General features: G+C 41.2%; 2 protein-coding genes across 3 annotated transcripts; one reads left to right on the forward strand and one right to left on the reverse strand.

The window, feature by feature from the left end:
* The first annotated feature begins 309 nt into the window (after window positions 1-309).
* On the forward strand, window positions 310-8,473 carry ddx49 (DEAD-box helicase 49). The gene is made up of 13 exons (XM_089000459.1): window positions 310-552; window positions 1,292-1,415; window positions 2,668-2,753; window positions 2,827-2,948; window positions 3,035-3,222; window positions 3,294-3,434; window positions 4,941-5,016; window positions 5,103-5,179; window positions 6,001-6,098; window positions 6,187-6,261; window positions 6,383-6,471; window positions 6,604-6,675; window positions 7,793-8,473. Exons 1-13 carry the CDS (start codon window positions 438-440, stop codon window positions 7,865-7,867), a joined length of 1,338 nt encoding a protein of 445 aa, XP_088856585.1. The 5' UTR covers window positions 310-437; the 3' UTR covers window positions 7,868-8,473.
* On the reverse strand, window positions 7,958-25,236 carry upf1 (UPF1 RNA helicase and ATPase). 2 transcript variants are annotated; one of them, XM_089000457.1, is made up of 24 exons: window positions 24,837-25,236; window positions 24,321-24,463; window positions 23,703-23,792; window positions 22,092-22,259; window positions 20,590-20,770; window positions 20,277-20,438; window positions 19,919-20,003; window positions 19,537-19,635; window positions 19,131-19,239; window positions 18,530-18,689; window positions 18,238-18,356; window positions 17,868-18,032; window positions 17,534-17,648; window positions 17,268-17,411; window positions 15,858-16,071; window positions 15,633-15,750; window positions 15,224-15,380; window positions 14,996-15,138; window positions 14,702-14,876; window positions 13,667-13,748; window positions 13,406-13,570; window positions 13,063-13,280; window positions 11,298-11,420; window positions 7,958-10,165 (listed from the first exon to the last, which is right to left on the reverse strand). In XM_089000457.1, exons 1-23 carry the CDS (start codon window positions 25,005-25,007, stop codon window positions 11,301-11,303), a joined length of 3,303 nt encoding a protein of 1,100 aa, XP_088856583.1. In that variant the 5' UTR covers window positions 25,008-25,236; the 3' UTR covers window positions 7,958-10,165; window positions 11,298-11,300. The 2 variants fall into 2 exon arrangements, with proteins under 2 accessions (XP_088856583.1, XP_088856582.1); XM_089000456.1 differs by having other exon boundaries at window positions 19,916-20,003.
* Between the last annotated feature and the right edge of the window lie 592 nt (window positions 25,237-25,828).

Below are 25,828 nucleotides of genomic sequence, written 5' to 3' on the forward strand. Positions count from 1 at the left end.
CCAGTACGCTGAGATGATGTTTATTCTCCAGACCTTTGCAATCATTTTGTTATTTGCCTTCAATGTATGTGTCACACCATAGGAATAAATAAATAAATAAATAAATAAATAAATAAATAAATAAATAAATAAATAAATAAATATAAAATACTGCATACCATGGCATCTCTAATGTAATATAAAAACATACGTACCGGTACATGTAATCGTTTTTCCTGTAGTACCATTTTCCGACACACCCGGTAAGACCTCATTTGGACACAAGGGGAACCGGTGTCCATTCTCACTTTACCGTCTGTTTTTCTAATACGACGAAGAAGAATGTCATCCATATTGTGAACGTGCTTAAAGCACGAGAGGCTGTCATTTCTCAATCAAAATTTATCTTCCTTTCGTATTTGTTACTCACGCGAATTTTTACGCAAGATCGTTTCAAAATGAGTGACTTTTCGTCGCTCGGCCTCTCTGACTGGCTAATTAAACAGTGTAAGCAGTTGGGCATCAACAAACCGACACCGGTGCAAGAAAACTGCATGCCACCTATTCTGGAAGGTAAGTCAACAAGTATATAAAGGCTCGCAAATACACGTCTACCTTTATTTCGGGAACATTTTACATGTTTAGACTCTTAAGATAAACTATATTTTTGAAACGTCACTCAGTGAAAGGCTTATGAAATGCAACGATATCTTTCTATATACAGTACTTTATGAAACATCAACAACAGTACAGTATAGTACAATGGGTTCAGAAGAAAGACAGGAAATGTGATCACACTGTATTTATTTACTGTTATTCAGACAAAATAATTAAGCATTGTATCCTTAACATGAGAAAAATCCCTCAACTGGTGTCATTAAATATATTTCAAACAGCAATGAAGGTTCAAAAAAGTCGCTCTTAAGTGTTAAACCTTTACTCATTCCGTGTCAATTCACACAAATCCCCAGAACCTCCCCAGTAACACCTCTTTAATTTGCCTGATGTTTATTCTAACATTGCATAATGGTGTCAAATGAAATCCAAAGTTGGAGGCCTTGAATTTGGGGGGGGAAATGACTCTGTTGGACCCCGCACTTTATGCCTTCAGTTATCCAAGTAGGAACATGGTGATGGGAATGAGCTTTTTAACACACTAGTTTAATAAGAGTAACTTTTCATGGGCCTTAGAACATAAGTATCATCAAATGACAATAACTATGGGTCTTTTGTTGTCATGCCTGACAAGATATTATGGAATGTTGTCATGGCAGTAAACAGAGGAAACGTATTTTGTCCTTCTGCTACCTAGGTCGTGACTGTATGGGCTGTGCCAAAACTGGAAGCGGGAAGACGGCAGCATTTGTGCTTCCAGTGCTCCAGAAACTGTCGGCTGACCCCTATGGCATTTTTTGCCTTGTGCTGACGCCCACCAGGTTGGTGCTGCTGTATCACACTTGATGCTGCACTTTAATAATAATCATAATAATAATAATAATAATAATAATAATAATAATGATACATTTAATTTCTAAGTGCCTTTCGAAACTGTCAAGGACACTTTACAGTCACAGGATTTTTTATGTGGGTGAGCTTTAGGTGCATTCCAAGGAATTATGTATCACCCACTTATTTATTCACCCTTTTTAGTGTGGAGATAAATTCAATGTGCAGTTCTTGTGTTTTTTTTTCATTGTTATTGTGATACACTCCATGAATTATTGACTTATATTTCAGCAAACTTCTTTGGTAGAATTTTTTGGGAGGTTGTCATAGTGATCTGTGAACTCATTCACTGCCATTCCCAAATTTGTTTGGGTGTTTTTTTCTTGTTTGGGTGCCGATGAAGCGCCGGCAATGTTTTTTCGTTCCCACAAGGGGCATCATTTACCCTTTTTCCATGTTAGCGCTTTGTTCCAGCTTTAGCTATTTTTAAAGCGCCATATAAACCAATATGTATGTATTGCATTGTATTTTGGAGACCCGCCCTCATTTCAAGTTCATATAACTACAGACTCGTATCATTTAGGATTTTTTTTCTAATGAAAGAAGAGAGTAAGGTTTCTTACACTGTATTGAATGTTGATGTACATGTAGTCCAAAAACTCAATATTCTGAGTCCTGGAATTCGAGTGACAATGACAAAAACCCTGGCACTCGAGTGGACACATTTTTGCACGTCGAGCAGTGAATGAGTTAAAAGACTGCAAGTCTCAAAATCGATGAAATGCCTTTTATCTTACTTCACAGTTCTTTTGCCTTCATTTTAGTTTCAGACAAATATACGAATCTAAAACCTTGATGTAAATAAGTTTATTGGAGTGCAATGAATTAACTGCTTTGCTTGTTCTGTAGCCACAAGGGGACACAAGCCAATGTCTTATTGTGCCGGTCCCAAGCCCGGATAAATACAGAGGGTTGTGTCAGGAAGGGCATCCGACGTAAAAGCTTGGCTAAAATAAACATGCGAATCAAACCTCTGAAGATGGAGGACACTGATTCGCTGTGGTGACCCCTGAAGGGAAACGCCGAAAGGAAAAGAAGAAGTTTCTTAAAATGAAATATGACAATGTTCAGCACGAGATTCACCACAGTTAGCATGTTGTCACCATGCACAAGCCATCTGACACCATATAATTGTGCTGATTAGTATGCTCATCTCATGATTGTCATTATGTGATGATGCAGGGAACTGGCATACCAGATTGCAGAACAATTTCGAGTCCTCGGGAAGCCGCTGGGTCTGCGCGATTGCATCATCGTAGGTGGAATGGGTACGTGCGCCGTGCACAAGCAGCAATACAAGTTCCAAACATGGAATTCATGGCGCACTTGGTTCACCAACAGAAATAGTCAGTCAGGCCCTGGAGCTTTCCAACCAGCCTCACGTGGTCGTCGCCACACCAGGCAGGCTCGCGGATCACATCCGGAGCTCCAATACCTTTAGCATGAGGAAGATCCAGTTCCTGGTGAGTTCACCGGAAAGAGAGTTCAGTTCTTGATGGGTGCTTCACAATGATGTGTTTGTCCCACTTTGTGACATTTTGTCCGTCAGATCTTGGATGAGGCAGATCGTCTGCTGGAGCAGGGCTGCACAGATTTCACCAAAGACCTGGAGGTGATCCTCGGGGTGCTGCCAACCAAACGGCAGACTCTTCTGTTCAGCGCCACACTCACCGACACGCTGCAGGACTTGAAGAAGCTCGCCATGAACAAGCCCTTCTTTTGGGAGAGCACATCCGAGTGAGCGTCCGGGAGATCACGTCGCCGCACCCGTCGTTGTCCGCTAATCTACAAGTTGCCATTCTTCACAGGACTCGTACAGTGGAAGAGTTGGACCAGAGGTACATCCTTACTCCAGAGAAGGTGAAGGATGCCTACCTAGTCCACCTGATCCAGACCTTCACCGATACGCATGATGACTGGTCCATCATTGTCTTCACCCACACGTGCAAGTAAGACGCCCAACCTGATTTACTTCGCCAAGACAGAAGAACATTTTATGGGCCTGTGCGTCTCAAGCTTCCAAAATGCATATTCTAGATGCTTTCAAAAATCCAATGAGTGAATTTTCTTTTTACAATTTTTTTAATCAAATACAAAGTAAATATTGTTCCCATTTAAGTTTCAGATTGAAATCACAAGCACAAATCACCTTTACATTCTAGACTACAGTAATATTTGAATGCCCATTAATACAGTGATACCTCAGCTCATGAACTTAATTGGTTCCCAAAAAGTGTGTGTAAGGTGAAATGTTTGTCTGCCGAACATTTATTTCCCATAAGAATCCATTAAAAATGAGAATAATCCGTTCCCACTAAATAAGCCTTAAAACTACACAAAATATACCGTATTTTGTACAATAAATGTGCAATTTTATTGTAATTAAAGAAATAAACTACCCTATAATAAAGTCATTTTATTTACTTTTGTGATGGTCGTTGATGTAGCTGCGTCTTGATGATATCCGAGTGAAGTTGCCGTGCTTTCTCGGCAATAATACCCTGTCCCCTCACACTGTCCCCTACTAGCTGCTTTTCGTTAACCCTTTTAACCCGTCCAAATCAACAGAAGTTTTTCAACCTTCTTCTATTCTTCTTCTATTACCTGAGACCATTGCTTAACCTTAGACAACACAGAATCACCCTTAGCCAAACGTAGCAATAATCCACTTAGCATACTGGTACTGGGAAGCTAAGTCACACAAACGCAGACCTCGTTCGTGTTTTTCGATGATCTTCTTCTGCTCGAGCGTAATTTCCTCTTCGGCTTAACACGAGCCTGTGGTGGGGTCTTTTTCGGTCCCATAATAGAAAAAGTACTCCACTCGATAACAAACCACGTCTGCACTCAAAGGAAGGGGGTGTGGAACACTAGTCCGCTAGCCACCGTGGCGCTGTGTGGTTTGCTTCGTCCACCGAAAACTAGTTCGTTAGCCAAGACTATATGCTTGCGAATTTAATGTTTGTGAGGCGAAATGTTTGTGAGCTAAAGCGTTCGTAAGCTGAGGTATCACTGTATTTAAATCACCTTGAATGAACCTGTCCGGTTAAGTTTTGAGTTACGTCAGTAGGCTCTTAGTCAAAATCTATCAGGAAGTGTGTGAATTAACTAAACCAAAGAGAGACAAAATGGCAAATTTCAGAAATTGCTTTCAGAAAAACAATCACAGCTATTGCTAAACACGAGGAAAATTAGGAATGAGTAGATTTTAAGTTACCATAGAGATACCAGCACAACTTTAGTTCCCTGACAAAGTTCTTCGGATGAGGAGCGAAACGTCCGACACCTTCAAAGAAGTACAGATGACGGCTGAAGTTAACCTTTTCATTGAAAGTTTTGAGTTGTTATTTGATGATTTTTTTGACCTTGAAGTACGTTTTATTTTTGTCCTTATAATACTTTTGGTTGGATGATTTTCCTCTGTGGTTGGTCCACTTTTTTTTAATTTGCCGCAGGAGCTGTCAAATCCTCACCATGATGCTTCGGCAATTTGACTTCCCCACAATCTCCCTCCACTCGATGATGAAGCAGGTAAGCCAATTGGAACAACCCAATCTAGAGTGTTAAAAATTGCAGTGTGTGATTTGTGGAGTGAATGGTCCACTTTGCTCTTCCAGAAGCAACGATTTGCCAATCTTTCCATGTTCAAGGCCAGCGTCTATAAAATCTTGATTGCCACAGACATAGCTGCCAGGTAGGAAACTGCCTTAACGTCTCTTGATGATTCCAGTTTGTAAAGTTCCTGATTTTATTTTATTTTTTTGCAATATCTTAGTTCAAATTGAGAGATGAGATTAGAGAGTGTCCTAAAGCACAGTGCCAAAAACCAATTAACTGTTTGTATGTCTAAGGGGCAGGTAGCAAGTTTAATTTTCATATACAGTAAAGTTTCGTTATATCGATATCGGATATATCGATAGTCCCGGTTATATCGATACTGTTTCTATGCACGCACAGAGAAAATTACATGCAAACAGGGTCGGATATATCGATAGTCCCGGTTATATCGATATTTTTTCGGACTCCCTTGAATATCGATATAACGAGACTTTACTGTATGTCAATACAGTAAAGTCTCGTTATATCGATATCGGATATATCGATAGTCCCGGTTATATCGATACTATTTCTATGCACGCACAGAGAAAATTACATGCAAACAGGGTCGGATATATCGATAGTCCCGGTTATATCGATATTTTTTCGGACTCCCTTGAATATCGATATAACGAGACTTTACTGTAATTGCAGCTTGTCAGCTGCAGAAATATTTTTCTATGCCTTTTTTAATTCAACCCTTCTCATTTTTTCATTCACTGCCAGATGGGCAAAAATGTGTCCACTCCAGTGCCAGGGTTTTTGTCATTGTCACTTGAATTCCAAGAACCACAGAATATTGAGTTTTATTATAATTTGGGAAAAGTTGCACGACCCGGGCGTCCGGGTAGACGTTATTTCAGACACTGTTTATAGTCCGGAAAATACGGTACTGACTCACCTTTCCCTTTCCAACAGGGGTTTGGATATTCCAACGGTGCAGGTTGTAATCAATCACAACACCCCTGGCCTGCCAAAAACATACATCCACAGGGTGGGCCGAACAGCAAGAGCAGGTAGTCACTAGTTCAATGCCTGAACGAATGCTCACCACTTACCCACATTGTGACATTGATGCCGTCTGTCCGTGGTCTTCCTCAACAGGCAGGAATGGGGTGTCCATCACTCTGGTGACACAGTACGACATCCATCTCGTCCATGCCATCGAAGCACAAAGTCGTAAGTGGCTAATGAAACACTCTTTGCGAAGTCTTGTTCGTTGGGGGATACGTGGTCAGTACATTACATTGTGTCTGTGCAAGGAAATCTTCAATATATATATAATCTGATTGTTCTCTAGAGACTAAAATGAAGGAGTTTACAGTGGAGGAGAAAGAAGTCCTGAAGATTCTCACACAGGTCAACGTGACCAAGCGAGAGTGTGAAATAGTATGTCTGCTCTTTCCCTATATTCGTTGCTTTTGAATGCATGGCAGTTTTCACCGGGAATAAACGCACTCATTTTGATGCGGAACAAGACCATGGCCTGTCTCAAAGAAATATCGTGTTGTTTTTTTTAAGAGACTGGAGTCTACAGACTTTGATGAGAAAAGGGAAAACAACAAGAGGAAGCAGATGATCTTGGAAGGAAAGGTAAATCTTTTTTCCTTTATTGTAGTGTCTGAAAAAATGTGTGCCCGGACGCCCGGGGCGCACAACTTACAAAACGTCTCTGCTCAGGTGTCCGACAACTTTTTTTTAAAAAAAAAAAAAAAAAAAAAAAAGTTTTTTTTTTTTCTTCTTCAAAACAAACGTTTGCTATAAATAAAGCAAACGTTTGAACGAAGATTTCAAAATCGGAATAATTTAATCGTTCGTTTGGTTTGGAAATTTCAGAATTTCGGTTCGTTTGACAATAATATTCGGCACGGCAGCCAATCAGAAGCCTGCTTCGCGCGTCCTGACTTTTCCAAGCGTTATAAGGTTATGCATTTGCATATCATTTTCCAAAGTAGATGCACAGAAACTCAGCCCCAGAAGAAAGATTCAAAAGAAGCCAAGAAAATTTATGACGCTACAAAACGTAAATGTACATTATCCCGTGACTGTAGTGTCCTTGAGAGTTTTGAAAGGCGCTTAGAAATTAAATGTATTATTATTAAAAGCATTGTGAAAAGAGGAGTTCACGTGGCTTGTCGCAGACGACGCAACACAAACATTGTATTGTGCAACATGCTGAACAGTGTATGGACAAACGACAACTGGAGCAAAATCATCAGCAAGGGATTTTTACGATAAATTAAGCAAGGGAGCATTTGTGGTAGGTACATCCATTATAAAAAAATAAACATCCTTAATACTTTGCAACAATGGTTTTTTTGCGATTAGTTGTCTTGTGTTTCAAGTTGTAAAAAATGGGGCAGGCAACTTTTCAGTTGTCTGCCCTTGTGTCCGCTAATTTTCTGACTTTCAGACACTGCTTATTGGAAATTAATATTTAGTAACTTTCTTTCAGAGAAAAAAAATAGTTTTAATCTGAAATTGACACTAACACTGCTACATGCAATCTGCATTCATATTGTTTTCCAGTTTTTTGTGATTTAAAAATCTTGAGGACTACTTTTACGTTTTGGGAATTGAAATGTTTGTCTTTGTAGGATCTTGGGTGTAGAAAAATTTTTGAATTGTGGAACAGGACTCTTTTTAAGAGCAACTGATATGAGGAATATGCTGCATGTACTTTGCGAAATTATCATTTGTCTGATTCCAGGATCCAGACATGGAGGCAAAGAGAAAAGCAGAATGGGAGAAGATCAAGCGCCAGAAGAGGAAGTTGAAAGAGTGAATCCAGAAAAACAGAGGGACAGAAACGAGGAGAGCTCAAAAGGAAATTCAAGAGCAAAACTAGGAAGAACAAAACAAAACAAGCAACAGATTGACACTTGTATTTTGATCGTTTATTACTGTGCAATACCAAATATTTGTGACTGTTTGCAAATCAACATAACATTTATTTTATACTATAAATGAAAGTCGCTTTTTTGACATTTGATTCTATCACTTCATAAGAAATGAGACTGCATTTTATATTTACATCCAACTGTTGGATGACTAAGCGCATTGCCTTTCCATGTTGACAATTGATGAGAAAATCGCAATCATGTAACGGATCACTGTACTTTACGCGATGCAAACACATTGGCTCTGATGACAGAGTGAAAGCAGTTCATACATCTTCGTAAGCTATTATGTTAGCAATCGGATCAATCACAGAGTAGCTGCGAAACGTAAAAACTAAACCTATGCTTGATAAAACTAGAACCACAAGCAGAGTCTGAGAATCTAATCAAGAAAACATTCCTGTTGGCAACACGTTGCTACAAACTAGTAAAAGCAGACACCTGACTTTCGTAAAATAAACAACAAAAGTAAATTGAAATCAAGATGCAAAGGAACTCCACAACAACGACAACATAGGCATGGCCGCGTCATATTCAAAAGTCCACAGAAGCAAAAGAACGTTTTCCATTGATTTCACCCTAGAGAAGGAAGGTGGCTTCTGAACTCATTATCTGACCTCATCCTATACTTGGATGTAAAACATAAACTAAAGTTGAACCCTGCGCTGTCTAAAAGGGCTTCAATGCTGTTTTTTTTTTTTTTTTGGGGTGGGGGGCTTGACAACTGCGGTACATTCATTCTTGTGCCGCAGCCATTTCTTACAAATGGATAGGCACTGAATCAAGGTCAAAAATTGCCACCGACATCCAGCCAGCGCTGATGGTCTTGCGTTGAGTTCACCAGAGTGCACATGAATTCACTCAATATGGGTCCTTTCGGATTAGGAGGATTTTGATGGCGACAAGCCCGGATGTAAAACGCTCTACATTTGGAGATTTGGTCTCAAGGTTTGCACGTTTTTCGGACAACCGCCAGCCTCAATCATAATTTTCAAACAAGGAGCCCTTCTTGTCCATTTCTCCCCAAGCCACCTTCCTTTTCTTCCCATGTGTCTCTACTGATGAACAAGTTTACTCCTTCACCTCAAGCAGGGGTTTGTGTTGACTTCCATGAATTCAAAAAGTTTTCCAATTTGAGCCTTCACAAAGATTTTCCGGTGTGGACGAGTCACAGATGCTGCGCTCGAAAAGATTCTAGAAAGCAATCGCCTTGACTGAAACAGACTGCTCAATGCTGGTCAGGTTAGATTAAATCAATCACCTCCTCCGCCCCAATTTTGTGCTCAGTGATTAGAAAGCTACTTCAGAGAAGAAAATGGTCTCAAGGGTGTGGCATGGCTGGGATTTGTGTGCCATGCCTTGGAAAAAAAAGTCTGAAACCCCCTCCCGCAAGTCAGTCCACCGCTGATGTGCAGAAGCACTCCATCCTTGTAAATGGTTCCCAAGGCAAATGGGAGGTTTCTTAGTTCCGGGCTCCGGGTCGTCAGTGTCAAGCACACCAAGTGTTTCTTTTCCTCTCCAAATGGGAGGGAGAGAGAAAATGAGTGTCAACTGCCGCTTTTTCCTTCAAAGGCCGCCGAGGAGTTCAGGGACCCCCCCGTCACCCCCTCCCGAGATCAACCTAATTTCGATCAGTCCAGGACTTCTCGTGAGTTGGAAATTTTGAGGATGAAGATTTTCTTCTCTTTTTTTTTTAAACCTTTTTGTTTTCTTTGCATCACGTTGTGCGATCCTGCCTCATGCAAGTCTGGAGAACCAATTCTTGAAATTCAGCCAGAAACCCTGGAGCGTCACGCGCCGTCTTTCCTGGCATCTGCGAGCTGAAAGATGTTTGTTGACAATTTGGGTTGGCGTTTGAGCCTCAAGACCATCGGCGTGTTCCCTCGGCAGCCCGACAACACGTGGCCATCTTGTCGACTTCCCTCCTCGCACCGGCGTTGGTGCCCGCTTCATGCCCGTCCACCGGCCTTTCGCCTCTTCCTCGCCCGTCTCTTCGTGCTCTCTCGTCTTCTACCCTCTTATTTCTCCCGCTGGTCATGGTTTGCTATTCCGTCGCTTTCACTCGGTGGTGCTTCGGTTGTAGCAGAGGAAAACAGGTATCCATTTTATGATTTTATTATTTCCCAGATTAAAAAGCTAGTGAACTAAGCTCAGCTCAAGCTTAGCTCACTTCTTCAAGCAACCTGCAAAGATGAGGGAACACAAAGCTGTTGAAACCACAATGAACAAATGCAGTTTCATCTTAAAGACAAGACAGACAAGTTGTGTCCATAATTTGTAAAATTGCTTCAAATGACTTCTACTGAGCGTATTTTACAAAGATTCCACCGCATATAGCTATATTTTACGTTTTAAGACTCGCACTGAATATTCAGGAAGTCTTGTTTTTGAGTTGTGACGAGTCCGTACGTGACGTCACTAAAGGAACGCCCCCTGACCGAAAAAAGACACATTGTAGCAGTCCTTCCATCACATCAATGTATTTTGCTGTTTATGTTTGGTCTGAAAACCGTATTGCACCCAAAAGCCGCCAGACGAGGGCGTCCAAGATCCATATAAGGAATTTATCAGCCTATGGAAATGGAGGTGGCCATTTTGTGCCTCTTTTCTGGTGATCGTTTCTCCCCAATGTTGTCTCAAAATGGCATGGAATAAATTATTCAATCGATTGCAAACATGTATTTATGTATCATATTCATAAGTGGAGGTGTAACAAGAAAGCATATTCTCCGAATCTGAAGCCATTGTTTTGATTCTCCAGCAATGCAAGACGTCTTGCCGTGACACCACGAACATGGAGGCGGGACCTTCTGAAACTGGCCACTTCCGGTTTCAAATTGAAGTACTTTTTAGACACTTTAAGTCATTTTTATTGGTGTTTTGCATTTGACTAAAAATATCACTGCATGTTTTGGGTATTTTAGATGCTATGAAACGTTTTTCTGATGTCAGTTAGGAAACAAAAAAGTGACGTCGGTTGTCCTTTAAAGCGCTATATAAACCAATATTTAATTGGTTTTTGGACAGCGTCCTCATTTCAAGCTCATATAACTCCAGACCCATATAATTTAGGAATTAACTCCTTTTTTCCTTATTAAAGAAAATACTCTCAGGTTTCTGATGCTACACTGAATGTTTATTTAGTCTTAAAACTCAATATTCTGTGGGTCCTGGAATTTGAGTGACAATGACAAAAACCCTGGCACTGGAGTGGAGACACTTTTGCACATCTGGCAGTGAATGAGTTAATAACGTAAGAATCATGGTATTTGTGATCAAAGGAATCGAAGCAAATGTCCAAGTTGAAGCACTTACACTCTAGTACTGTGACAGGCCAGTCACCCCACCATGTTGGTATGCACGTTCACCCTGGTAAGTCGAGTCCTGGGACAAAGCCACATCGATTTGGGACTTGAACTCATCACCCAAGTAGCTGTCCTGTAAAATGATGAGACACCCCCCCAAAAATTTTTTGGGTGGATTAATTCTTGATTCATCCATTTCAGGCGGTGATTGTCAACCTATGTGCCAAGGCACACAATAGTGTTGTGATAATAAAAATTAACTAGTACAGGAAAATATTTGATTTCACCTAACAGGTCCAGTCAACCCCCGCACAGACGCAGTTCAGGAATCTCACCTGTATGTGGATTTTTTTTTCTTTTCAGAAATGTAACCCCATGTTTACAGAAGTTGGAGAAACACCCATTTATAGTGTGTAAAAAAACCAATTGGGAGAACAGTTCTGAAGTAAACACGACACTGCTGACAAGCAAACCTGAATCTTAGTTTTCTCTCTGCTTACACACAGCAGCAGCGAATGATACATTTAAATGCCCTAAAATATAAATAATTCAGCACATGCCCCACCCGCCCCCAAAGAACACTTAAACATAACACGCCAGGTAACCGTATTTGTTATAACATGTAATTTATCTCAAAATACCCTCGTCCTCCACTGAAAGGACACAATTTTGTTAATGTGTAGGCATGATCGGTGGCCTGGTGCTGAATGAGCCTGAGGAGAAAGTTCGTTTTATTTTATTTTTTGTAACGATTAGCTGGCCATATGTTTGCTGTAGTCTACACTACTGCACATATCAGAGAGGAACAATGTTAAAATTTGGTTTTTAAGTATACCATGCATTATAATTTTCTAAAACACTGATGTGGCATTATTTGATTGTTTTTGGAACTTTGAATGTTGTACATTACAGCCCCAAAAGTGAAAAATAATCCCACAAAGCTGAAAATGTGCACAGAAAGTTAAAAGGGCTCAAATTTCAAAACGCCACCTTGCTGGACATTTTTGAACATTCCAATTGGTAGGTCTTACATTGTCCACCATTTTGTGCATATTTGAATGTATGGTCTAATCTAATGTCTCTGCATGAACGCCCAAGTCAGACGGACATTGGTGAATGGTGCCACCGCATTCAGAGTCCGACACGCGACTATTGTACATAAACATACGATTGTGACACGTGAACACACGCAAACCAAGGCTACGCCAGTTTTATAGAGCATTGCTGGCTAGGTGTTTTTTTTTGTGTGATATTTTTTGAAAATCAAATTTTGAGCTGGTTGAGCAGTCGCGCTGTGCGATCACATGATGCACGTGACCCAGCCAAGCATTTGAATTGATGGGCTGGTCAGTGTTTACTGCAAGATGATAATCATAATTTGCGGTTGGAATTATTAATATAGACAATGATGCTTTTATCTCATGCTTTATAAATTTGGTGGGAGCAGTGCCAATCATTCGCGAAAATTCAGCACTTGCGGCTCTGCACCTCTCCTGCGAGTGATCTAGTAGTTTGTCTACATCTACTTTTAATGACCTTTCTGTTTGATGGGGTGCCACAAGATTTGTTTCAAATGAAAAACGGGTGTTGTGTCAATAAAGGTTAGAAACACCATAGATCATAAGGCGCTGCTCATTGTTGGCTCGTGTAACAGATAGAACAGCCAAGATCAATCTCAGCGCTAAAAACATTTTTCTTTGTTTTGACAAACACATTTCTGTAATTCAAATGAAGCCCTTTATGCAGTGTCTATGACAATGACAGTTATGCTTTACCTGAGACAGTTCTGGCTGGGACAGACCAGGTTGGCTCATCTGGGAAGGCTGACTCATTGAAATGTAGCCTTGTGTCAGTGGCCCCTGCGAGAAGGACTGAGAGGCCCCATCCTGGCTAGCCTGGCTGTTTGGTCCGTGACCGGCACCTTGGTTTGCCGAGCCACGGGGCCTCTGGCGCCCTCCACGTCCTGGCTTATTGCCCTTCATAGCTCCACGGCCTGAATCGATGAAATAGGCCATGTAGAATGATTTTAATAAAGGAAGTTAGCCCACCCTCACACTCTTGATTTTTTTTCCCCACCGTGTGACGTGTCTCAAAGGTTTTCTCTTTGCAATAGCGTACCTGCAGCAGGGCCGTTAATCTGGCCTAAGTAACTGGGTGGAGGCATGGGGGGCATCACCAGGTTAAATGGAATTGGGAGATTCATCGCAGCCATATGACCGGGACCTGCACCGATCATCCCAATCTGGTCATGTGTTTGGAAGTACATGTTGGATGGGCGACCGACTGAAAAATAGAAGAAGAAAAAAGATTTAAGAATGAAATTCAGTCCTGGGGTGGGGGATAACAGCATTTGTGGATATTTTGGTGTAAAATAGGCACCAGCGTTGCTGCGGTCGTAGGCAGAACCAGGAATTAGGGCTTCACGGGCATCATACATCGCAGTGCTCATGAAACCTCCGCCCTATACACCAACAAAGAAAAATGAATTACTATGTCTTCCTGATTTTAACCCACTTTTTTCAGAATGTGGATGGTCCTACAATGCATACTCCAGTACAATGTGATATGTTAAAATTCTAGATTCAACGCCATTCACAAATTTATTCGGGAATTGAAAAAATGATGTAGAGCGCCATTCCCGAATTTTTTTTTTTTTTTCTTGCTTTGGTGCCGATAAAGCGCTGGCCAGACCTGTGGCAATGATTTTTCCCTTCCACAAAGGGCAGCATTTCCCAGTTTTTCATGTTACCACTTTGTTACAGCTTCAGCTGTTGTTAAAGCGCTATATAAACCAATATGTATTTGCATTGCATTGTATTTTGGACACTCGGCCTCATTTCAAGCTCATATAACTGTAGACCCATAGAATTGAGGAATTAACTATTTTTTCTGATGAAAGAAGAGAGTTTAAGGTTTCTTACGCTGCATTGAATATTTAGGTAGTCCTAAAACTCAATATTCTGTGGGTCCTGGAATTCATGTGACAATGACAAAAACCCTGGCACTGGAGTGGACACATTTTTGCACATCGTCTGACAGTGAATGAGTTAATTATGTAGAATTTCTGTGCATTATCACCACCTTCCTTCCCCTTCTATAATGAATCATAATAGTCTTGCATTAGTACTTGTGGCCACCTTCTTTATAGCATATCAAAGAAGGTGGTGGCATTGTACTAGAAGTTCATGGCAAAATAAAGTAGAAGAAATGACTGCAGAAGTACGAAAAGATGAACAACAACTGTATTCATGTGTAACATGAATACAGTTGTTGTTCATCTTTTCGTACTTTTTGCGGTGAGAATCCAGTTGCGGTAATGGACTTTGTTTAGTAGCATCAGCTAAGTGAATAAATGTGACTGAAAGTGTTTCTTGCATATGGAGTTGTCCCACTGCTGTCGTCACAGCAACTCACGGGATTGATTGTGTTGACCAGCTTGCGTGGTTTGCTGAACTGCATGAGGCTCTCCCTCAGGTTGTTGAGTGGTCCCTCCACGAGGACCTTCTGCTCTTTGTAGTTGTTCAGCAGGTTGTTCCACAAAGGCTGCTTAGAAAGCGCCTTGGGATTCCCTACGATGATCACTCCATATCTTTGCAAAGAGGGAGAAAATATTTTAAATATACATTACATTATGCACCAGTGTCAATAAACCCATCCAAAAAAAGTATGTTGTGCTTCATTATTTGTTAGTGGACAGCGCTTCCTTACTTGGCTCTGGTCAAAGCCACATTAAGTCGACGTGGATCATTCAAGAAGCCAATGCCCTGGTGCTCGTTGGCACGAACACAAGACAGGATGATAAAATCTTTCTCTCTGCCCTGGAAGGCATCAACACTGGCGATTTCCACTTTCTGTTGTGGGAGGGAGACAATACAAAATAGTATTAATTGTATTTTCTAAGTCTTTGTTGCGGGGAAAAAAAGTATTTCGAGGTACCTGATAGAGTTTAGTGTGCAGAGAGCCACTGAACTGCATGTATTGGACCAGGTAGGAACGTTGCCCTTCATATGGGGTGATGATCCCAATCTGGTCAGGCTTGGCACCCGCCTTCAACAGCCTGGTGGTGATTTTCTCTACATTTGCAGCTTCAGTCCTGAACAGAAAAAGACACGGTGCACTGAATCAAACAAAGGGGCAATATGTGAAAATTCTGAATGTACACAAAAGTATGCTCGCTGAATTGCCGGAAATAAGCAAAACTTTCCCACAGTACAGCATACACAGTTGGAGGAAAAAGTATGTGAGCATTTTGGCTTGCAAATTTAAGCAGACAGATTTTGAGGAAGATCAGAAACCATTTTATGAAATGTACGAAATTTCAAATGGTTCATACACGAGATGTTACCTGTTCAGGTAGGAGGTTCCAGAGCTAGCAATTTCCTCCTGACCTTGGGTCACATAAAAGAACATGGGCTTGTCTGGCTGTGGCCACTGGAAGTCAAATCCCTTCTTGATGCGGTCAGCTGAAAAGAAGAGAAAGAGCTTGTGCTTTTCATCTCCCCGGGAAGACCCTTTTCTCCTCCATTATGTTCCCACAACAAGAACAATAACAACATTGACAGGAGCTAACCTGCTGTAACTCCATTCTGCAAGGAGCCTTCGTAGAAGATGTTTGACGGGAAGGCGCTGAGAGCTGGATGCATTCGGTACTGGACCTGAAGGCGAATTGGTCGGATCCCCAGAACCACCAAGCGCTCAAACAGGGACTGGGACAATCCTGCCTTGGCTGCTTTCTTACACATTACCACAGGACCAAGCTGGCAGTGGTCACCCACCAGGATGAGCTGCAAAATTGGTCAATTTAAGGACATGCTACGGAGTTTGCAAAAAGCAAAAAACTATTTTCACCAGTTTTATATTTGTTTATTTTTAAATTGTAGACAAGTTCAGAGAGTAAAGTAGTACAATATTTGAGTGTCGGCTCATTGATACCTGGACTGCTTGCTTTCTTTTCTGTCATAATTCTGCAAATACCATGTCTCAAATGAGTGATGTATCAAGTGCATCAAATGTTTAAGTTTGACAAACGACCATCTTATGTGATCTCAGAGGGACCAAAAGCTTAAACAGTATCAATCCCCAACATCATGACAGTGGGTATAATGTTCGTCTGGTCACAACACACATTCTGGTTGCGTTTTTTTGTATCTTTTTGCTTGGTTAAAAAACTCCATGCTGGTCAAAGCTCGTCACGACTGTTCAGCAATACACTGTGCAGACGTTTTGAGGAATAAAGCAGCTACATCATGTCTAAAAATGAAGTTCTGGTCTGTTTGTAAAGTAATAAGTCAGACTCCCCTTTCCCTTCCTTGATGCATGGCAAATATTAAATAGAAAAAAATGCTTGACAATATAATCAGTACTCAAATAGATTCAGTAAATAAGTAATTTAGACAGCTGCTTTATTTTGTGATAGATGATTGTTCTTTTTAAACACCCTGATTAGTGATCGTGCCCTCAAAAAAATACTGATTATGTAATGTCGAATGAACATGTACAGGGAAGCCTTGGTTTGAGTTTGAGTTCCACTCTTACATTTTTGTGCAATTTATCTGTGTGGTGTGGGAATCAGCAAAAGGTGGGTGAAATTTCCCCATATGGGATTAAAAAATGTTCATCCTGCGGCATTCATAAATGTGAATTGCCCGATTGATTTCACCGATCCCGATTGAAAGTCGGGATCATCATAAACCAAGTACCATCTAAACCCGGGTGCCCAAATCCAATCTTTGAGAGCCCCTATCCAGGATGTTCTAGATGTCTCCATCCATTATATCTGAATCTTTATCAGTGTTCGATAAAATTTACTCATCAGCTTTTCATTTGAATTAGGTGAGATCAAGGAGGGAGACATGTAAAGCTGATTTGATACGAGCTCAGTCAAGACCCAACTTTAGGCACACTTCTCTACGACCCGACCTTGAACTACATACATATGAGCCTTTGCATTCACAACAACCTATATGGTTGGGAATCATACCTGCTTTGCTCCAAGCACAACAGGCACCATGCACTCAGGCTCAGTGGCCTGGGTGCTCTCATCAATCAGGATGGAGCGAAACTGCATCTTGGCCAGGCGAGGGTCCCCAGCACCAACACACGTGCAGCAGATCACATCTGCGTTCTGCAGCAATGAATGAGAAGAATTACAAACTTCAACCTAACTCAAAGTCAAATTGAGCAACTCCAAATTGAAAGGCCAGGAAAAGATCAAACGCCAATGCTGGCCATTATGGGTGGACTCACCATGAGCAGCTCCCTCTCAGCGGTGCGTTTCAAGGCTCTATAGCGCTTCTCATCGGCAGAAGAGAGCTCGCCAGTCTCATCCTTTAGTTGTTGAAGTTTCTGAAGTTCTGGCATACTAAAAATTAAAACAGTAGAGGATGACTACACACATACACACATGAGCCTACCACTTCAAATACAGGGGCTCTTGGCTTTAAGATGGTATTTTCAAGGTTGCAAATGGTGAGCACCATTGTCGCGTCGCACAAGAAGCCACATACAATCAATGCAGTACTTGCGAGAGAACAATTAATTTCTCAGGTAGGAGAGCAGAACTCCAATTCCATAGACTGACCTGTCCATATTGCTGATCTGGTTATGCAATGCCAGGAAAGATACTGGTGACTCAATAGCCTCACGACTTTTTGCACACAGCCTGACCACTTTAAGCCCAGTCTTGTCAATCTTCTCAGTTAACTGGTCCACGGCAATGTTACTGGGAGCGCATACCAGGACTGGTCTGCAGAGACAGACAGAGGTCAAGACAAACAGATTGACAAGACATCCAAGGCAGAAATATAGACAGAATTAAAGAAAGTGTAACAGTCAGGGTGATACATAAGAGACAGACAAGAGATACACAGAAACAGAAAACTTCACAGCCAGTAGTGATTGATAAACATCAATTACCAAATCTAAAACAAAACACTTCAAAATGTCGTTACCCATTCCCCTGACGTGACAGGTGATAGACAATAGTGGCAGAAGTAACAGTCTTGCCAGTGCCAGGAGGACCTTGGATCAGGCTGAGAGGCCTCTGTAGCACCGTTTTAACAGCATACACCTATGCACAAAAGTACATGTTGCAGATCGGAACATCCAAATGGCTTGAATAAGCATGGTACATCGAATAAAGGAAACCACAAAATATCATCTTCCTCATCCACGCGTCACCATAAATAATTAGCGTCAAACCACCAAAGGCAAATGAAAAGCAAAGATCGACAAGTGACTGACCTGTGAATGATTAAGATCAGGTAGGCCCTGGGCAGTGAAGCGCTTGGGTAGCTGACACTTAATGGTAACGTCTTCCACTTCGTGACCCAAAAGCTTGTGGTAAATATAGCCTGACACGGAGGTCTCATCCACAGCAAAAGTCTTCAGAGCACTTTGCATTCTGCAGTAGAACAAGCATGAATAGATAGCAACACTGTCTAATAAGGATTACAAATCATCTGTTAAGAACTAAAAATGACAAGCCACAGATGGTTTGGGATCACCCGTCACACATGCTTAGTCATCCAGAAATCCATACGAAATCCTTTTTTCAGAAAACATTGTGTCCGTTTTCTGAATATACCCCAGTTGGAGTTCCATGGCGGAGTTGCAATTTTTAGTTCTTTGGCAGGAATGACATTGTCCAAGATCATCTCATTTGAACAGGCTCTTATGCCCCATAGATTTTGATTACCTCTTTTACAACGCCATTTGTATGTATTAAAAAATTCCCTCACAATTTACAAATTACATCACCATCACATAATGCCGAGTAATACCAACAGTCATGTTATTAAATAGCTGCCAAACCAGTCAGACCTAAAATTTGAAGCTAGCTTACCTGTCAAAAGAAGTAGCCTTCCACACAAAGTCCACTTGAAAGTTATGGGGAATTTCCACAGGGGCTCCAACACTGCTGCGAAGTTCAATAGCAATTTCATCCCCGTAGTCTGTAAACTGTTAAGGAACTCTGAATTTTTGAAAGTGGTAGAAAGTAAAGTTTGTCCACAACCTAGTGTCCAATCTCAGCTGTAAAATAACGAGGTGTTAATTGCTTTGTCCATGTAATGCTCAAAAGTCAGAGGTTATGGCACAAGACAATGTTTTTTTTTTAAACGGACATCCAATCAAAGTTTTTGTCTTGAAATTTCGTGCCAATGTAAATATATGTATATGTAAATTTTAACCTTTTATTGACAAGTAAGAGGATGGCCTGACACTGGAATTGCCAACCATGAAAAGGATACTGTCTGGAACCTTGATGACGTGGCCAATTCCTTTCCACAGCGGGGCCAGGTCTCCTTTGTAGCGCAGGCAGATCTCATCACCTTGCATCAAACGCATATCTGATATTGGCGAAGGAGAACAGAAGGGAACTTGTGTTATATCGAGTGAGTCACATAAACTAAATAAAATGACTTGCAATGAGTCTACTGACACAATTTGTAAAATAATAATAATAATAATAATAATAATAATAATAATGAGACTAGAATCCAGTCAAAACAAATTAAGTACGCATGCTACTATATGATGATGGGTGGAGGAGGTTGTCCGCGGTCAATGGGAGGAGATAAGATGAGGATCTTTCTGCATGACTGGGAAGAAGTGAATCTCAGGAATTACCACCTGAATCGGTCTTCGGCAGAGTGAAATATGCAATCCGCTTCTTATTCAGTCCCAAGTCCCATCTTACTGTTATATTATCTTGGGTCTGAAAAAGGAAAATATATGTTTTTAAAATGGAGATAAAGATTTATTCAAATGGGTACAAAAGTACTGGAGTGTATAGTTTGGCGGTAGTGTGTTAGGGTGGAGGACAACTAGCAACTAACGGACGCAAAAGTGGCAGGTACCAAATAAATACGTTAATAGACAACGCAGATAGTGCTTGGTACAATGTAAATTTGAAAAACTGTACACTTTCCTACACTATACTAGAAATAATTTGTGAGGATGCTTTAAAAGAGAATGACGGCACCAATACCTGAGATTCTTTTAGCTTCTTGTCATAGTCAGCCTCCAGCTTGACCAAAGGACCAAAAATGTTTTGGTACTGGTAGGCATCCTCATAGCGCAGCAACACATGCTGGGGCTCTTCATCTACACCTGGCTTCTCCAGGTCCTCCAAGGTGGCAGTGGGGTTGTCCTAGAGGTGAGACAAAAGGAATCATCAACGTTAACATTTGTGTGCCACTGGTTCTTCACCCATAAAGCAGCCAATTTCAGCTTCAAAGATCTCTTGCATCCGTCGACACTTGCATCTTAATGAATCACATTGGAGCGTGTCCGATTGCTACCTTCCAGAGTTCCTCCAGCTTGTTGATCTGCTGGGCGGTGATCTGCCGGGCACGCAGCTGCTCCTGCTCCGATGGGATTTTAACAAGCCATGAGAGAAAACAGCGGTCTTGGATCAGCGGCTGCCACTGGGAGCTATCCCAGTTGATGTCTTTCAGGCTACTCTGGCTGGCACAAGGCTGTCTGTGGGGAGATGTGACGGTAACACAGATGGGACCACATTGCCATGATGGAGACCAGCAGAGGAGAGTTGTGTACAGCCAAAATAAAACATAGTAAAAAAAATTCCTCGTGTATTTGTCATACACACCAAGTAGTTTCAAAATATGAATTCAAACTATCCAGTTAATAATGGCTAAAAGAAAATATTGTATATTGCCAACAGCTTTGCTCTGAAAATAAAACATTGGGACGTTAAAATGACAACTTTGCTGGCACTCGTCCACTTGCTAATCCAGCCATTAATTGGGCGCCATTGATTATCTCGCAATTGATTATCTCGCAATTGATTATCATGTCAGTGATTATCTAAGCTAGTGTTTTTCAAACCCTGTGCCGCGACACAGATGTGTGATATTGTCAGGTGTGCCATGGGAAACTATCCAAAATATCCTGTGACTGTAAAGTGACCATGAGTTTTGAATGGTGCTTATAAAGGAAATGTATTATTGTTAAAATATATGCATGTGCTATCAATTGTAATCATGTAGTACTCTTCCATACAGGTAGGAAGCAGAAGCAGCTAGGTAATAGCCTTTTGGGTGAAATATTTTCTTGTGCAAGTGAGAAAGATATGCTCTGCAAAACATGCAGCAAAGCTAACTTCTTTTTTTCCTTTCGGCTTTTCCCTTCAAGGGGTCGCCACAGCGAATCAGTAACCTCCATCTTCAGAGGTATGATACGCATGTTTGTTTTGGCCCAGCTTTTACGTCGGATGCCCTTCCTGACACAACCCTGTGTATTTATCCGGGCTTGGGACCGGCACAAGACTTATGTCTTGAAAGTGAATTTTCTGATGGAAAACTACAGACTAAATACAAGATGGACTACCCAAGTGGGACATAAAAGTCATTTGAATGATGTTCGATTTATACCAAGTTGTGAAAGGGGATTGGTACAATATCGGGGATAGCGCAAACTACTGCGAGGAAAAGAACCATCTGTCAAACAAAAAAAAAATCTGACCCAAATAAGCAATTTAAACAAAGTTTAAATTGTGTACATTTACTTCCCATTGAAGTGAATGCACCAAATATTGGATTGATGTTGATTTATTTCTTATTCAATGTGGCATAATATTGCATTATGTTTAATAAAAAAAAAATAATAAAAAAACTTACTATAACATAATTAATTGTTCAAATTCGTTTTTTTCACATTTTCAGATAGTGGTGTGCTGCGGGATGTTTTTTTCAATGAAAGTAATGTAATGTAATTGAAAAACACTGACCAAAGCATCAGGGGACAAAATTGATAGGACATTGTGTTTCAGTACAAGTCTTACCTACAGAGCAGCACGACGACAGAATCAGCCTTGGCAGGGATGAAACCCAAGAGGAAGACATTGCGACATCCGCAGTTGTAACACTCCAGGACAGTCTCACCCAAAGGTCCATCTTTGTGAAGTGTCACCTCTTTGCATTTGGCTCTCACCAAATGGTTCACTATGTGGCTACAAGTCAGATGTTGAGAATGGTTATAAAGGGTCTATTTCAAGCTTTCTGTCATGAAACGGAATCTTGAGTTAAAGCATTTGAAGTGTCATATCGACATAAACACGATCATAAACAAAATATGAAGAGCAGAATTTAAGTCATTACACATGTCAGCTTTTTTGTGATGGTACCATAGCATGAAAGAGAGGCTGCCTGAGAACAGAACAAGACAATATTATGCACCACTCCACTAACTGTCAAGTGAAAATCTTCTGCTGAATGATAACATATCTGCCTATTAAAAAAAACACACACATTTTAAAAACAAGATTTTCTGGTGATTTGAGTGTTAGTTCCATAGAATGACATTATCAATAAATCTAATTACATATTTCTATAGATACAAGATTATGGAAAAGATTTGTGTGTAATAAGTGAATGAGCACTGTTATTGATATACAATTGCTGTAAATAGACTACTAACGGCAAAAACAAGCGGCAAACATCATCCATTTAACTGATTATTTTGGCCGATGTTTTAGGGCCATAATTGGCGAATATAATCAGCTGGCCTCGTAATTGGTCCAGTATGTCATTATTTGCTTGCCTCAACATGTGTTAAAGGTTTATAGCATAGACCAGGGGTCGTGAACATTTTTGACTAAGAGAGCCATGAAAGTAAAATATTTAGATTTCTTTTTCAGTGAGAGCCACACACACACACGCACGTGATTTCAACAAATGTCAGAATATATTATTTAAAATAACTTTGTGATAATACTCACCATTAATATGAATAGTTTTCCGTTCTTCGTGATAAAATCCAGCCGAACGATCGGAATGAAAGTCAACTTGCCGGGTCCATTGGCGAAGCTACTGCTAGCTAGCCTGCACATTGCTCATTAGCTTGCACCCTCGATTTCTGCTGTCTCTCACAGAAGTATATTGATGCCAACGTTAGCATGGGTCTTGCCAAAGTGCCACTGATATTCAACTGTTCCATTCATGGTATTGTTTCATTGCAAATTGGAATCACGGCAGAACTTTTTCTCTCCACAAAGGCAAATCCTACCATCCATTCAACCTGAAGTATTATACTCGGCATTTTTTTTTTACTGGTCAGGTTTAGGGGCGTTTACCTGTTTCGACAGGTCAATATCATCCAATCAAAATTGCGCTTTCCACCAACTGCCGCCAAAACAGGAAATGAACAGCGAAAAGGCAATAACATGTATTTAGTTTTATCGGTGAGCCAGATGCAATCATCAAAAGAGCCATTTGGCTCGCGAGCCATAGGTTCCCAATACCCGGCGTACAGTCTAGTGCCATATCATGTTATTTCCTCAGGAAAAAGCACTTCTGACATAAAAACAAAGTCAGTGGTTGAGCAGAATCCTTGAGCAGATTGTGTTTGCCATTTTAGGTTCCACTAAGGTGGTGCAGGTGGAAGGCCTACATACCTGCCAGATGTATTTCCACGTCCATTGCAGAACCATTTTTTGCTTGTGTTGCAGTACACCACACAGGCTGGATCATGAATGCCACAATAGCTGAAAAAAAGGGTTGGATGTAATCAATCCAGAGAAAACATAGATGCACATACATGTTTAATTTTATTGAATTGGGTATTAGTTAATCCTGCTGCTATACACGAGAAGTTTGTAAATCTATTTATGGTGTGGGAAGGGGTTTTGTGCAGAGGGGAAAACAGTTATGACCACGTTTTATGCACATAGTGCTTCCATATATAAGTTAAAACAACATTAGAAGAAGCTGAACTGGTGGCCACAAGTCAACACAGGTCAAAAGGGTTGTATGCAAAGGTACCCGTAGGCCATTTACAGTTTTGTGATAGAAACACAAACACATGTGAAGCGTGTTATTCTACTTGAGAGGTTGTTAATTATAAATCCAAGCTACTTCATTTTTCCCCTCAAAACAGATTCAAACAACATTTAATAGTTCAACCATTGTGATTGTTTCTGCATTTGCTTAAAGCCAACGTTGGATGCCACCCAGTGAGTTTTATGCGCATGTATCCCTTGTATTGGGCAACGTGTTGCTGCTGTCAAGTGTACCTGCAAGCGTGCACGGGCAGGTCCTTAGTGTAGTATGCGTCTTCTTCATCCTCCTCAAAATTGAGTTCTGCCAATAGCTGGCTCGCTTTGGCCACAGAATCTTCCACACCGCCGTTGTGGAGACCTTCATCGGGACCGTTAACCTGCGACGCAACTCAAGCTTTAGGTCCAGAATAGCATAGCGATAGCGTGTTTTGCTAACAACTCGAAGCTAACATTAGCCATGAGAAATCACATTGTGGAAAAGACGCGTGAACAAAGTTTCGTGAAGCTCTCCATATTGTCAAAGCACGTTTTTCTATCACATTCATTAAGGTAACACGTATGCGCAGTGAGCTCTATCAAAATATACCAAAAGGGAGGCACACGTGAATACTTTGGAGGGTACACTGAGGGGTAGCTTAGCAACAAGCTAACCGCACACGTCCAATAATAGCAGGTTAGCGTCGTATGCAACGTTTAGCAGCTAACTAGCTTCGGCTAACGTCAGTACACCACGCAAACACATATGCAAACCTGGCCGTCCAGCTGACTCTGAGTCTGGCCTTGGGTTTGAGTCTGACTCGGGAGGGTGAAGTCGGTGAAGTCGTATTCGGAGCCTTGGGTGTCCGCTCCGAGCAACTCCGCTTCCTCTGTGTCCAAGAAGGTGAGGGTCTGGGAGCTTGGCCCGTACGCCTCCACGCTCATCTCGACTCAACTTTCGGTGCAGTCAAGTGTTTTCGGGCGTTCGGAGAAATAGTTATGCACTTCGCGCTTTATGTGCTTGACGCTGTCGGAACGTGAACTCGACACGAAGAGTCTGTTGGTAAAGCCGGAGCAGGTAAAATGGTACCGAACAGAATCTTGATGGAGGTCCGTAGCGACGTCTTTCTGTGCGGCGCTCGACGTGTGACGTCCCTTACGTTTACAGTGAGCAGCAGAGAGGCGATCCCATGAAGAGCTCTCACTTAGGGCTCGTTTCCGCGTGTCGAAAGACAAACGCCAAAAAAGCTTTGCGAGGCAAACATCAAAGACATGCAAGTTAACCAGGCTTTTTGTTTACCACTGTTACATCCCTGTAGTTGGCTTTATGTGGGGAAAAGAACTATTTACTTCAGTCGGTTGAATTATCGTCGAAATTATTAACTTCTCTTCTGTTGACAATTTTGTGAACGGAGATTTAATGGGAAAATATCACAGCATAGTAGGTCGAAGACTTCCCGACAACACATTTCACTCATAACGAATGACGTGTGATGCACTGTGTTTTCCCCTCAAATACAGGTGAATAAATTGAAATCGCGCTTGATAGAGGTAATTCGCCAAAGGTAACATGGCAAAGATCAAATATGATTACTTGGACCAAGACACTATTTCCAAACTATGACCGAACACACAAATACAATAAAAAATAAAAGGTGTATACCTTTCAGTCCCTCTGACCTCAATGAGATGTATCCCATATTTTGATTTCACCCACTGCGTAGATGACTGTTAATGATCCTCAAGTATAATAACTTTGGTTCAGA

This window comes from Hippocampus bargibanti, linkage group LG07 (assembly GCF_051943395.1).
Source record: "Hippocampus bargibanti isolate YZ-2025 linkage group LG07, ASM5194339v1, whole genome shotgun sequence".
In the NCBI taxonomy this organism is placed as follows: Eukaryota; Metazoa; Chordata; class Actinopteri; order Syngnathiformes; family Syngnathidae; genus Hippocampus; species Hippocampus bargibanti.